Below are 14,679 nucleotides of genomic sequence, written 5' to 3' on the forward strand. Positions count from 1 at the left end.
TGCTTCGCGGCCTCGCGAGGCGGGTTGGCGGGGATCGGGGTCGGGGACTAGGCAACCATCCCCGTCCCCACCATTCCCGACGGGGACAGCCTTACTACCAAATATTTCCCCGTGGGGATTTATTTCCTCCCATCTCCATCCCCTAATGAAAGAATTCCCCACGGGAAATCGGGGATCGAGTCCCCGTTGACATCTTTACCGAGGTGGCGTGCAGCGCTGGGGACGCGGGTAGCCGAGGGGAGGCAGCGCGGTGGTGCGCGAGAGGCGCGGCGGCGGCGGCGGACTGAGGGAGAGAGAGGGAGTCGGGCCGAGTGGGTGAGGGAGAGGGAATGGAGCGATAGAGATTTGGAGGGTCCAATAGTCAGCCGGCTAGGCGCCACAGCGTCAAGCTCGGCGTCAAGATCTATGGCGCCGAGCTGGCTGCTAGGTCAGCCTTCACGTCTGCATCAACGCCGACGTGGCCTCGAGACCTAGGCGCCAAAGACTTTGGCAATAAGACGTGTAAGCTTGATGTTAATTACAACAGCGCCGAGGTGCGGGTCTAGATTTTAAAAGTATACAATCAGGGGCATATTTATGAAAAAAACTTAAAAAAACAAAAAAAAACGGCCCAACCACAGAGCATTTATTATCTGCGCTATTCGTCCTCTTATATTGACAGTGTCACAGGCCGGGTATATATATATATATATATATATATATATATATATATATATATATATATATATATATATATATATATATAGGCCTCGTTTGCGGGTCTGAACTTTGGCTGAAACTGGCTGAAAAATACTGTTCCGGCTGAATTGTTGTGAGAGAAAAACACTGTTCCGACTGAAAAAACAAGTCGAACAAGCCAAACTTTAAGACAAGCGAACGGGCCTTGGTAAACAAACAAAAAAAGAAATAGGAAATTCGTCGCATGCGCCTGCTTTATTTCTTTTCCTCAAAACAAAAGATGAAAACAAGCGTACGGCTGCACGGTTTGATTACATGCTAATGGGGTGTCCTGTACGTCACGAAGGCCCAGAGCGCTGCTTCTTCTGTGCAGAACTGCATATGCAAGCTCCGCCGGCCCCAAGCTTTTGTTAGCCCCACCGCAGGCAGGCCTCTCTCCTTCCTGGTAAGTACGTGTCGTTCCGACTCGTTTAACTTATAAATTATATTTTTTCAGTAAACAAATAATATTTTTTTCTATTAAATCAGTGAATGATGCTTTCCCCGCTAAACAAGCATAAGCCCAACAGGCCGCACCGACATCCATCCTTAGGCTGTGTTCAGTGTAGGAAGTTGAAATTTGGGGTTACTGTAGTACTTTTATTTTTATTTGGCAAATAATGTTTAAACATGGACTAATTAGGCTCAAAACGTTTGTCTCGTAATTTCCCATCAAACTGCGTAATTAGTTTTTTTCGTCTAAATTTAATGTTCTATGCACAGACCGCAAACATTCGCTGTGGCAGGTACTGTAGCATTTTTTTTTTTTTTTGAAGTTCTAAACACGCGCTCAGTGATGAGCGAGCGATGGGATCAGGTTCGTCCCCACGCGCGTGCACAGCCAGGCACACTGACACCTGAGCTCATTCCCAGCTGTGAGTGAGCGTGCACCCGTGTACTGTACCACTGTACTGCAAGTATGCATCTGGACTCTGTGTCCACTGTCCACTGTCCATAGCCCGGCACCGCGCTCATCATTTGGATCTGTTTCTTTAATTGCTCTGCGTTGCCAGTCGCAGGTGCAGACCGCCCCCTGTTCTACCGTGACGGTCACGCACGCACGCTTGCTGCAGGCGAATTGAAGAAGAGGAGCGGAGCGGAGCGGAGCAGAGCAGCGCCGGCCGGCCGGGGCCTACCGCCCACGCCGCCATTATGCGCTCCCCGTTTCTCCACTGGGAAGAGGGAGTGGGAGCAGCAGCAGGCGGGCGAGGCCGAGGCGTGCTCTCGGGTCTCGGCGTCGCGTCGTGCTCGTGCTCGGGCTCGCGGGTCGCCATCGCGCCATGATTGCGCCTCGGAAAAGAGGCGGAGAGGCGAAAGGGACATCCCCTCCAGGCGATCGTCACTCGATCGAGGCGGCGGTGCGGTCGCCACCCAGCTCCCCCGTCCCGTCAGGCCGCCTCGCTCTCGCTTCGGCGCCGCCTGGTGGTGCCCGGGCAAAAAGGCGGATCCTTGTGCGCCCGCGTCGAACACAACCCCGCCCCGGCTCTTGTCTCAGTGGATTGGAGCTCGGATTTCCTTCCGTGGAGACGGAACAACACCGAGTGCTTTGGAGGGTTTGGTTTTAGCTCCGGCCCTGTTCAGTTCCGCTTCATTTTATCAAATTTTTCAAGATTTCCCGTCACATCGAATCTTTGAACGCATGCATGAAGCATTAAATATAAATAAAAAATAAAATTAATTACACAGTTTAGACGAAATCCACGAAACGAATCTTTTAAACATAATTAGACTATGATTAGACACTAATTGTCAAATAACAACGAAAAATGCTACAGTTGCATTTCGTCAAAAATTTTGCATCTAAACTGAGCCTCACTTCATCGCTATATATATACGGAGTAACCCCCACCTCGGTATAGAAAGAAAAACAATTTTAATACAATACCCAGCCATACCATCTTAATTTTTACTAAAGATATACTCGTACAAATTAGTATTAGTATTAGAACAGCTAATATAATATCAGATTCATTATGAAATATATAATACATTAATATGATGTCATAAATATCGATATTTTTTTTACAAAGTTAGATGAACTCTAGATAGTTTGATCACATCCTCGTGACCTTCAGCCTATTCTGCTGGTGCCGATACGATTATATACGATCGTGGATTATTATTGTTGACTGATTTAACGTGAGAGAAAAATACTATTCTAGCTAAAATTTATGAGATGTTGGCTGCTTGTTGTTGGAAGACGGAAACAAAGGGAGCACTTCACATCATTACATCCCGTTCTTTTGATTTGTTTTTCTCTCTTGGGCCTTGTTTAGATTGCTAAGTTTTTTTACTCTCACTCCATTATATTAAATATTTAAATATATACATGAAATATTAAATATAGATAAAAAAATTAACTAATTATATAATTTAATTGTAAATTACGAGACGAATTTTTTGAGCCTAGTTAGACCATGATTGGACAATAATTGTCAAATACAAACAAAAATACTATAGTGCCAAATACTGATTCTTAATCCCAATCTAAACAAGACCTTATTTCTTCAAAAATACAATACCAATATACACAGGTCAAGAAAAGCCTCAATCAAATGAGAAAGAAAAATAAATTCTACAGCTTGCACGATTCCTCGGCCCCACGTGCCGGAAAAGACTTTTCAGCCTTCTCCCAACGAGTCCCATCACTGCTCGCTCACACACTGGTCCCACGTGGCGAGCTTGTGCACCTGCGCTTGCACATCAGTACCCTTTTTTTAATTTTATTTTCTTCCGAAATTCCATCTGGGTCTTCCTCTTCCAGCAGCAGGCCACTCGCTCCTGCCGGCGAGACGCTGGAGCCGTCACGTTCCACTGACATGTGGGCCAGCTCGGCGCTTCCCCGGCGACGTGATGCGGCGCGGGGCTGGTGGACCCGTGTGGGTGCGCCGACTGGGCCGAACCCTCGGTCCTCGGTCCGGCGATGCAGACGTTCTACAAGAAGGCGGGGGGGTCCGGCGGCGGCGACTCATGCGTAGAGGACCTGCGCGTTGCAGGGCGCGAGCCCGGCGAACTCGGCGGGGCCCTTGACCACCTCCCACTCCACCACTTCCTCCTCGACGCCGAGGACGCCGGGTGCCGCCGCGGCGGCGGCGGCGGGTGCGGCGGCAGAAACAGTGCCCACGGCGACGTCGAGCCCGGCGCCGACGACGTAGATCCTCCGCCACCCGCCGGCGACCTCCCCGACCTCGCCGGCGACGACGTGCGGCCGGCGGACCTCTGGGGGCACCCCGGTGCCGGCCACCATCCGCCACTCGTCCCGGGCGTCGTCGTACCGCTTCAGCCGCCACTCCCCGTACTCCGCCACGATGTACATACGTCCCCCCGCCACGGCGCAGGAGCCCGTCCACCCTTCCCGCATCCCGCGCGCCATCTCGCACCACGAGTCCGCGGCGGCGTCGTACACGGCGCCGCGCGGCGCGCGCTCGAACGGCCACGCCCACCCTTCCGTCACGTACAGCTTCCCGCCCGCCGCCGCCGCGTCGTACCGCGCCACGGCCGCGCCACGGCGCGGCGCGGCGGGGGACCACCGCCCGGCCTCCGGGTCGAACACCTCGGCTTCCCCGTCCTCCCCGGCCACCACCACGCGCCCTCCCACCTCCCCGGCCGCCATGTACCCGCGGGGCGTCCGCATCGACGCCGCCTCCTCCCACCCGTTCCGCGCGGCGCTGTACACCGCCACGCTCGTCACCGCCTTGTCGCTGCCGCCTTCCTCGACGCCCCCGATCACGTAGATCTCGCCGCGGCGGGGGAGGCCCACCACCGCGAACGAACCGGCCGCGGCGCCGCCGCCGGGCACCGGCGGGAGCAGCAGCCACCTCCTCGAGAAAGGGTCGAGCGCCTGGCACTGGAGGCGCCGCGACACGGGGTCAAACGCGAAGGCGAAGAGGAAGGGCAGGGAGAAGGACACCGACCCCGTGGCCGCCGTCCCCGCCCCAGGCCCCACGGCGGCGGGAGGGAACAGCAGCGGCTTGGCTGGGGCGTCGGTGAGGAAGCGGTTCCAGGTGGAGGAGACGGTGCGGAAGAGGCGGTGGTAGAGGAAGGGCAGGTGGAGGAGGCACTTCTCGGCCACCTCCTCCGGCAGGCCCGGGATGAGCTCCATGACCTCCTCCCCCGCCCTGTCGCCGGCGTCCAGCACCTGCTGCTTGCTCATGGACGAGAAGCTCATGGTGGCGGGGCCGAGTGTCGCGATTCTTCGGTCGAATTTGATGCGATTGGCTTCACCCCGCTGTGGGTCTGGAGGAGCTCTCTCGGTTCGGCTTGGTGATGGGGAATGGAGTGGGAGCAGGGTGGGCGGGAATTTATAGACGTGGATGGGTACTCTCTATTGTGTGGGTTCACGATCAGAACTTACCACGCTTAATCTTGGGTGTGCCTGGAAAAAAAATGTGAGGATCGAAATCAAAGCTACACTTATGGTAAGATTTTGCACGAAAATAGTCTATGACATACGGAGTGGGATGCTAAAAAAGTTTGGGGTGTCGTAGGTGTGACAGTGAACCAAACAGCTGTCGAACAAACTATGGCACGATGAACTTTTGACGTGACAAGTTTTGGTCACTAATCAAATAGACCCTAAATCTCTGTAAAATTACCGGTGGATGGGATTTGAAATTACTAGTACACCTTGTTCGCTTGATCGTATCAGTCATACTTATCAACTATGGTATATTATTTTTCTCTCACAACAAAACAGCATCAACCGGCTTATAAGCCACGTAAATGATCTAAGCTAACATGGTGGTAGCTAGTAAACCCTGTATCATGCCACGTTTACAAGATCTGATGCAGCTATTACGCTAGGCCTTTTGCAGTAATAGATGATTGCAGACTTGCAATAATAAGTTCCTCAACATCAATAATGTCATGTGACTTTGCAATCATATTTTCGCGAAGGTTAATAAATTATAAGTTCTTTTCGCTTAAATTACTTATCAGTGTTTTTCCCTCACAATAAATCAGCATCAACCGGCTTATCAGCCGCATAAACCACCAGCCAACACAGCTCTACAGTGGCTATACCTTTGTATCCTGGGATCTGGAGTGGACAAGGATAAGAATATCGGTTTAGGCGCCTTCCAAACCATACATTGCAATGTTGGGCTCTGCTAGTCCTGTGAGACATTTACAAAAATTCCACTTTATGTAGTCATTTTGTTCTCTCTAGGGACTCGTTTGTCGCTCTCAATTTAACAGCCATAAGTAGATTTCAGGTGCAGAGTTTCGGATGATCGGGTCTGGTGTGTGATTGGAAGACGTTGTGGTATTGCTATAGTTGTTAGTCGTTTGATTGAGCTTCAACGGTCTAGAGGTAGCGCCACGGGTAGCTTGATGAAAGAATGGTCTTTGTACTTGTGCATCCGTGGTAGGGTTAACTTCAATGCAACATAGATTTTCTTGAAGTCCAACAAAATTCTACTAACTAATCAAGCTATGACAATAGGTTTACAAAATATGTATAAAAATTGTAATAGTTTACAATACTAAAAAATATGGTATGCTATAAATCGGGGCTGCAGCTCCCCTCGTGTGCCTGATTTCTGCCTTAAATTACTGTTACTCAGTCTCAAATCATCATTAATCTCTAGCTCTAGCCCTAAATCGTCATTATTTAGCCCTCCCTTGTCTCATCTTGAATATGCCCCTGAATCTATCTATTATAAGAAAGTTTCAAGAACTTCTATATTGAACAAAATTGCTATTGTCTTGGTGGCAAGTACACTATCAGATCCAAATTATAAGACATTTTAGATTTTTTATAAGCACTTAAATATACACTATAATTAAAGCAATATATTAAAAAATAAAATGTCTTATAATTTAAAATGGAAGGTAATAATTTTTTCTTCTCATTCCTATAGCTCATCTGAACGTGCAGTACCTAAAAATCGAGACGAGGACGAGCGGCTGAGGCACCAAGCCACCAAAGCAGGGGTAAGTATACCAGCAAATAGCAAGAACAAGCCTCGAAAGGGCATACAATACAATCCGTGATAAGAGTACCCAAAAAATGCGCGCCAAGCAAAGATACTAGTACTCCGTACGAGGAAATAGTAAACCAGATGTCCAGATATGAAAAACCGGGTTCAGTAGTGAACTTTGTAGCTAATCAGGGTCACTGGATTCTTGCACATCCGGTGGGATGATGGGGCTTCGTGTGTTTTTGCGGCAAGATTCCATACCGATGTCAGCTGAACACGCCACGAGGAGGGTTGCCGGGCCGGTTTTCGGAACGATTTGCCGTCAAGCTAGGTCCATACGGTTCTGCTTCCTGGACTGGATCGTAGTGGCTGTGGCCGACTGGCCAGCTCCGGTGATTCTTCGACCTTGTTCGGCCGTATGCGCTGACGAGTTTTCCGCGACCCGGGCGGGCACACGGACCCGAGGACGCGCCAGCGCCTGCGCTGTCCGCGTGACCGTCGGGTCCCCCGCGATCACGACGACGGACGGACGGCAACTTGGCGTCGGCGCGAGGAGGAGGAGGGCCGCTTGTGGGCCCGACGAGAGGTGCATGCACCCGTACCGTAAGCCCGCGATGGACAGCAGCAGCCCAGTGGGCCTGGTGGGCGCGGACGAGCGTGTCCGCAAAGGAAAGGAGGAAACCCACGGGACGGGATTGCGGCGTATGTGGGTCCCATTTGTCCTGACCCAAAAGTACGAGAGAATTCCTTATTTGACACTAGACAAATGACGCATTTCTTTTTTGGCCCTCAAAAAAAATTTCTGTTTCCTATTTGACACCGAGTTCAACTTTCATTCATTATATGACACTCCGTTGGATTTTTCGTCCGTGAACCGTTAACTGCCATGTGAAAAGACGATTTTGCTCTTGTGGACACCACCACCCTTCTCCCTCCTCTCCTCACCTTCTCCCTCCTCTGCTTGGCCGCCACGCTGCCGCTGGCCTCGCCCACCTCCAACCCCGACGTCGCGCTGCTCCTCACCAAGGTGAAGTCCGCGCTGCAGGGCCAGCGGCCCAACGTGCAGCTCGCCACCTGGAACGCCTCCACGTCGCTCTGCCTCTGGCGGGGCCTCCGCTGGGCCACGCCCGACGGCCGGCCCCTCCGCTGCGACGCCGCCTCCTCCTCACGCAACCTGTCCCTCGCCTCCGACCCCGCTCTCCTCCTCGTCTCCATCCGCCTCCCCGCCGCCGCGCTCGCCAGTCGCCTCCCGCCAGACTTCGGCGCCTTCTCCGCGCTCGACTTTGTCTACCTCGCCGCCAACGCCCTCACAGGCCCCGTCCCGCTCGAGCTCGACAACGCGCCGTCGCTCTCCGCGCTCAACCTCGCCGGGAACCGCCTCGACGGGGACCTGCCCACCTCCATATGGAACCTCTACGACCGCGTCACCAAGCTCCGCCTCCATGGCAACGCCCTCACGGGGGCCATCCCGGCGCCGCCCGAGGCCAACACCACCTGCGACCGCCTCCGCGTCCTTGACCTCGGCGCCAACCGCTTCTCCGGCGGCTTCCCTGTGTTCCTCACCGCGTTCCGAGGCCTCCAGCACCTCGACCTCGGTGCCAACCGCTTGGAGGGGCCAATACCGGAGGCCCTCGCCAGGATGGCGACCCAGCAGCAGCTCCAGGCGCTCAATGTCTCCTACAACAACTTCTCCGTCCAGCTGCCCCCGACCTTCGCGGGCTCCGCTTCACGGCGGACTCCTTCCTAGGCAACGACTCGTCGTTGTGCGGCCCGCCGCTGCGCCAGTGCGTGACGGCCTCGAGCCTCAGCTCCCGCGGCGTCGCTGGGATGGTCATCGGCCTCATGGGCTAGGCCAGCGGCAGCATGGCAGCCAAGCAGGGGAGGGAGAAGGGGAGGAGAGGAGGGAGAAGGGTGGTGGGGCCCATAGGGATAAAATCGTCTTTTCACATGGCAGTTAACGGTCCAGGGACGGAAAATCCAATGGAGTGTCATATAAGGAACGAAAGTTGAACTCGGTGTCAAATAGAGAACGAAAAAATTTTGAGGGCCAAAAAAAGGAACGGATCATTTGCCTGGTGTCAAATAATGAATTCTCTCGAAAAGTTTCCAATTTCTTTCTTCCCTCTTTATCACTGCCATATCATTTTTGGAAGCTTATATTTCTTTCAAACTTTTTATTATATTTATATATTTATATATATTAATTATAAGTGTGGCCGTGTCATACCCGCTACATTGCCGTGCTGTGTCTCCATGGATTTCTTCGTTTTGGATAAAGACGTTTTGGATAAAGAGATGGCGTGCGTCAGCGGGGGCGGATCCATAGTCACGGCAGCGGTGCGGCCGCACCCACGAAAAAATAAAAAAAACAGTAATTATGTTTAATTTTTCATTATATACGTCGGTGTGTGAGAGGGCCCGTTTGTTTCCACTTCTTCTAACCACGCTTGGATTATAATCTAAACGAAGATTTTCTCACTTCTCGTTTTTCGCTTCTCGTAGTTCAAATCTCTGAAGCGGCTTACCACATAAGCGAGAATCGGTGGAAATAAGCAAAACGTTTGGCGGGATTCTTGCTTATTTCCGCCGACAAGCCGCTTATAAGCGGAAACAAACGGGCCGGAGTTTAGAGTGTGGACGCGCAGCAGGCCGTCCGAGGCACCGACCTCTCCGGTACCGATGTGCTCTCGGCGAGGCTTCCCCGCTTCCCATGGCGTGATCGACACGAGCCTAGAGACTCGTGCTATGGTGCTCGTTTTGTTTAGATATACTCCGTAGCTTTATTTGCCCACTCTTTTCCTCCGACAACCGCCACCCGATAGTCTTCAAACACAAACCAGCACCGATCATTTTAGAGTTATACGTACCTAGGATACTCCAATTTCTTAACCGCCTTCCACCGACATTCTCAATGGCAGGTAGAAGCATACAGAGAAATCGTGTGATAATTTGCTCACGCAAGATGTGGCACGACGAATCGAACAACCTAAGGCCACGTTTAGTTCCGCCGATTCGGCGGTGGCCGAATCACTGTAGATACAGTGGTGTTTTGTTTTTATTTGGTAATAATTGTTCAATTGTTGACTAATTAGGCTTAAAATGTTCGTCTCGCAAAGTACAACCAAACTGTGCAATTAGTTTTTGATTTCGTCAACATTTAGTACTCCATGCATGTACCGCAAGTTTGATGTGACGGGGAATCTTCTTTTTGCATAGTGTCAAAGTTGGGAGTTAGGGGTGAACTAAACATGCCCTAAGTGTTTGCTTGCAAGATTAACTTTGCAAGCATTAATAGCATGAAACAATTGTCATGTTCGCTCGAGCTTATTCAGAATTACTTTTCAGCAATGTCCTTAAACCTGGCTTGATCCGCTTATTTTTTCATCCGGAACAGTGTTTTCCTCTCACAAATTCATCCAGCATTCCTCCAAACCATCCAGATTCCTCCAGAATTCAGACAAGCGAACGGGGCCAGTGTTTTCATCTCATACTGTTTCAGCATAAGCCAAATTTCAGCAGTACCATACTCCTCTTTTCATTACAAACTACAAGTTGTTCTAGCTTTTCTAGGTATATAGTTTTTCACTATATATCTACATATTATTTAAATATATAATAAAAGTTACGTATCTAGAAAAGTTAGGACAATATATAATTTAAAATGGAGGGAGTACTGGATAGCGTATCCTATAATCTAGCCGAAGACAACCCAATACATAAACCCATGGTCCTATTCCAAAAGTAATGGAAACCTGATAAAAAAAGAGTTTTTTGTCTGGTGGACACCATTAAAACGTGGTTTTGTGCCAAGCACACTCAATTTGCTGTTTTAGACTCTGGACACTGCAAAAGGCATCGATTTGTCTATTACACATCGGATCCATTAAAAAATGATTTCATGGCCGGAAGGGTGGATGGCGTAGCCTAGGAAGACCAAAATACCCCCTTTAGATACACCACTTGCACACAGGCTGGCAGCCGCATCCTATCCAGATTATTCACGGCACCATCCTGTAGTCGCAACGCATCTCGCCGCCGCCTCCGCAATTTTTCTCGGCTTGCCATAATCTCCGGCGACTCTTCACCGACCGCCACCAATCACACACGCCATGCCTCCTGCCACTGATGCAACTTAGCTCCGGCAAGTTCTCTCCATCCGCGAGCTGCACTAAGAGACCAGGCCCGATGGTTGCGACTCGGTCCCCACTCCCCGTTCTTGGAGTGGAGCGACTATGCAGCGATGACTCCCAAAAGAAGGTGTCAGACCTGTCCTGGGTTCCTGACGGGTAAGATTCAAATTTCCCCCAAATGATTTGAGGATCTAGGGTTCAGAACACCGCATCCTATCATGAGATTTGGGGGCCTAGAGTTCGTTAGATATATATTTGGGCTTTAGCAGTATCCTTATAGGAGTTGATTTCATCTGTGCTTGTAGGCTCGGGCTCAGCATTCATCAGCCGCCCATAGAACAGAGCATACATTCTATTTCTTGTGTAGTAGCAGATCCGCATGCACAACCCACACAACAGAGCGCATGTACCACTCTAGCAGATCTCTCTGATCCTGTTATTAAATCTAGGACTGAGGAAAACCCTACAGATGATGATCCTTGGGGCAAAAACGATGAAACTGAGTATGTTGGTGTAGATGATGAGAAGGTCTTTCATGTTGACTTGATTTCTGATGATGAAAATGAATTTGATTGCATTCCTGATTCTGATGAAGACAATGATGATTGTGCTGTTGATGGTGAACAAGGCTATGAGATTGTTGACCATGTAACTGACTTAGAAAATCCAAAGATTGAAGTTGGTGTGACATTTGAGGATGGACAAACCTTTAAAAGAGCAATTAGGCAATATGCTATTCTAAATGAGATTGAAATTGCAGCTCCTTATAGTGAAGCCAAGAGGTATAGAGGATATTGTAAGGCCAAAAAGTGCAAGTGGAGAATACATGCATCACAACTGCAAGATGGAAGGACATGGATGGTACCTCCTTTATTTATGTTTCTTAATTTTGTTCCTCAATTTTCTGTTTCTTAATTTATAGCCAACTCCTTTAAATTATGTCATTGTTTTTTTGTAGATTAAGAAGATACCTAACAAGCACTACTGTAAAAGCACAAGCAAATTGGAGAGCAATTGTATGGCTGACCAGTTTTGGGTTAGGGACAGGGTAGTTCAATGGCTTAGGGAAGACCCAACAATTGGCTCTGCTGCTTTAAAGAAGAAGCTGGAAGAGAAGTACTTGATCCAATTATCATACTGGATTGTCTACAATGGCAAGGAGCTAACTATTGATGAGATTTTGGGCAAGTGGGAGGATAGTTTTTGAACACGCTTTTGCATTCAAGGAAGAGATAGAAAGGAAGTCTCCTGGAAGTATAGTTAAGATAGATTATGAAAAGGTTGGGTCCAAGATCAGATTTAGCAAGATGTTTGTTGCTTTGAAGCCATGTATAGACGGATTCAAAAATGGATGCAGACCATACCTAGGCATTGACTCCATGGCTCTTACTGGAAGGTGGAAGGGGCAACTAGCTTCTGCCATAGGTATTGATGGACATAACTGGATGTTCCCTGTGGCATATGGAATATTTGGATCAGAGACCAAGGAAAATTGGGGATGGTTCATGGGTAACCTAGCAATGGCAGTTGGATCCCCACCTGGACTTGTTATCTCAACTGATGCTAGGAAAGGCATTGACATAGCGGTGACCAATGTCTTCACCAATGGAGTAGAGCACTGGGAATGCATGAGACATTTGTATAAAAACTTCAAAAAGAGATTTCATGGTAAAGTCTTTGAGAAGAATCTATGGCCAGCAGCAAGAGTTTACAGGAAAGATTTGTTTGACATGCACTACAATATCATGAAGAAATCATCGCCAAAAGCATTGAAGTGGATTGAGGATAATCACAAGCATTTGTGGGCAAGATGTTACTTCTCTACAGCCAGCAAGTGTGATTATGTGACCAATAACATTGCTGAAGTCTTCAACAATTGGATTAAACATGAGAAGTCGCTTCCTGTGATAGATCTAATGGATAGAATTAGACAAAAAATCATGGATAAGTTATTTCAAAGGAGAAGACTTGCCATGAAGCTCAACAGTAAAGTGCTTCCACACATTGTGAAGGACCTCAATGCAAAAAGTAGAGGATTAGTTGGGTATTCAATCCACAAAGGTGTCGGACACACAGCAGAGATAAGTGGTGTTTACAAGGACTTGACTCCTTGGAGACATGCTGTGAACCTAAAAAAAAGAACATGTACTTGCAATAAATGGCAAATCACTGGACTACCATGCACCCATGCAATTAATTTGATATGCTCTTACAGGGGTCTAGAGTTGGAGGATTATGTTGATAATTGTTACTCTATATCTAGGTTCAAAGCTGCATATGAAGGTTGGATTGAACCTATACCAGACAAGACACTATGGCCTCAAGTGAACATAGGATTCAAGCTATGGCCTCCAATACTCAAGAGGGCAGCAGGTAGACCAAGGACAAAGAGAGTGAAAGGAGCCGAGGAAGGAGGCAGCAAGAATAGGAAAAAATGCAAGAGATGTGGTCAATTTGGGCACACTCAGAAAACTTGCAATGAGACTGTGTATGACTCAGATGCTCCACCACAAGCACCACCAAAACCTAAGAGAAAGAGAGCCAAGAAGCAGAAGAAAGTCATAACAGAGGAGGTAGCCGCCAATACAAGTACACCTAAGGGAAAGAGGACTAGGAGGGAAGTCATCATAGAAGTAGCAGCAACAGCTAGCCCCAGCACACCACTTAGGCTGCTGCAGGGATCATCAAGCCCATTTGACCTTAACTATAGTCCTGGCGCACTGACTAGGAGGTAATTATTTTTCATTTAACTAATATCAGCAAGCAAAGTTGATGAATTTGAAAATAAAATTCTCCTTACTTATTGCCATCTTTCATAGCCGAGCTAGGAAACTTGATGAGATTAACTGCAGTCCTAGAGCACTGACTAGGCAGTAAGTATTTTTTTTCATTTAACTTGATGAGATTCAAACTAATATTTTTCCTAATCCATGCCATTTTTTGCAGCCGTGCTAGGAAACTTGCAATAGAGGAAGCCGAGGTGCATGGTATAATGGCACTAGACCATCTCATGCAGATATGATATGTGTGTATGCGTGTACAAGAAAACTGTAAGAAGCATCTTGACATGCCAAATTGATGTAAATTTGGGACATGTTAAGGTTTTTTTTGCACCTCTGTGAGATGCTGCTCACATAGAGAAGACTTTAGTTTGTGACAAGTTATTAAGTTGTGCTCTGACGTGTGAGGCCATGCACTTGTTAAGCTATGCCGGTTTAATTAAACTTTGTTTCATATTGTCTATTTGATGCGGTGCATAAATACTGTCATTTGATGTTGTACCCAACATGTGAAATGTTCTTGGAATGGGGCTAGCGCCCAGAATCTATCTCCATTATAAGTGAGGTCATTTAGGTCTTTCATGTAGCACTATGTATGTACCCAGACTAGAAAAGCATTTTTTAACCATGATAATGTGCAGCATACAAAAGCCTCATGTTTGCAGTGTCCAGCAGCCTAAAATAAACAATGTAGTGTGTTTGGCACAAAATCATGCTTTCGTGGTGTCCTAGAGACAAAAAAAAACTCTAAAAAAAACAACTGAATTGTGAAATGCACAGGCAGTCAAGAGAAAGAAGGGAGATAAGATACGGGGAGGAGCAGTGATTGAAGCCCCAACAGTTTCGTCACCTAAATTTATTCGAACAACTTCATCTTTTTTAATTACGCCATAATATGGATATGATCCATGATCAACTTGGACGCAATTATTTGCTGCTGATAAATTTCCACCATTTTGGCATGGGACCTGAGACTCAGAGGGACGCGACAATGGCACGGTCAATGCAATTAGCTGGTTGGCTGGTTGCTGCTACTGTAAGTCTGTAAGATAGCTACAGGCACGTTTACTCCATCATCATCAGACAATAATCGACCGTGGCTAGCTCAACAGACGGAGAAAGATCCCTTCT

The 14,679-nt window shown here is 48.4% G+C and overlaps 2 protein-coding genes and 1 pseudogene across 2 annotated transcripts; 2 read left to right on the plus strand and 1 right to left on the minus strand.

Annotated features, from left to right (window-relative positions):
* Nucleotides 1–3,157: 3,157 nt before the first annotated feature.
* On the minus strand, nt 3,158–5,004 carry LOC136527178 (F-box protein AFR-like). The gene has a single exon (XM_066519797.1). The coding sequence runs from the start codon at nt 4,883–4,885 to the stop codon at nt 3,686–3,688; it is 1,200 nt and encodes a 399-aa protein (XP_066375894.1). The 5' UTR covers nt 4,886–5,004; the 3' UTR covers nt 3,158–3,685.
* Nucleotides 5,005–7,252: 2,248 nt separating this feature from the next.
* On the plus strand, nt 7,253–8,385 carry LOC136526369 (putative kinase-like protein TMKL1). Its single transcript, XM_066519059.1, has 2 exons — nt 7,253–7,340; nt 7,535–8,385. The coding sequence occupies exons 1-2, from the start codon at nt 7,253–7,255 to the stop codon at nt 8,383–8,385; spliced, it is 939 nt and encodes a 312-aa protein (XP_066375156.1).
* Nucleotides 8,386–10,823: 2,438 nt separating this feature from the next.
* Nucleotides 10,824–13,503, plus strand: LOC136526370 (uncharacterized; annotated as a pseudogene).
* Nucleotides 13,504–14,679: the final 1,176 nt, after the last annotated feature.

This window comes from Miscanthus floridulus, chromosome 19 (assembly GCF_019320115.1).
Source record: "Miscanthus floridulus cultivar M001 chromosome 19, ASM1932011v1, whole genome shotgun sequence".
Taxonomy (NCBI): domain Eukaryota; kingdom Viridiplantae; phylum Streptophyta; class Magnoliopsida; order Poales; family Poaceae; genus Miscanthus; species Miscanthus floridulus.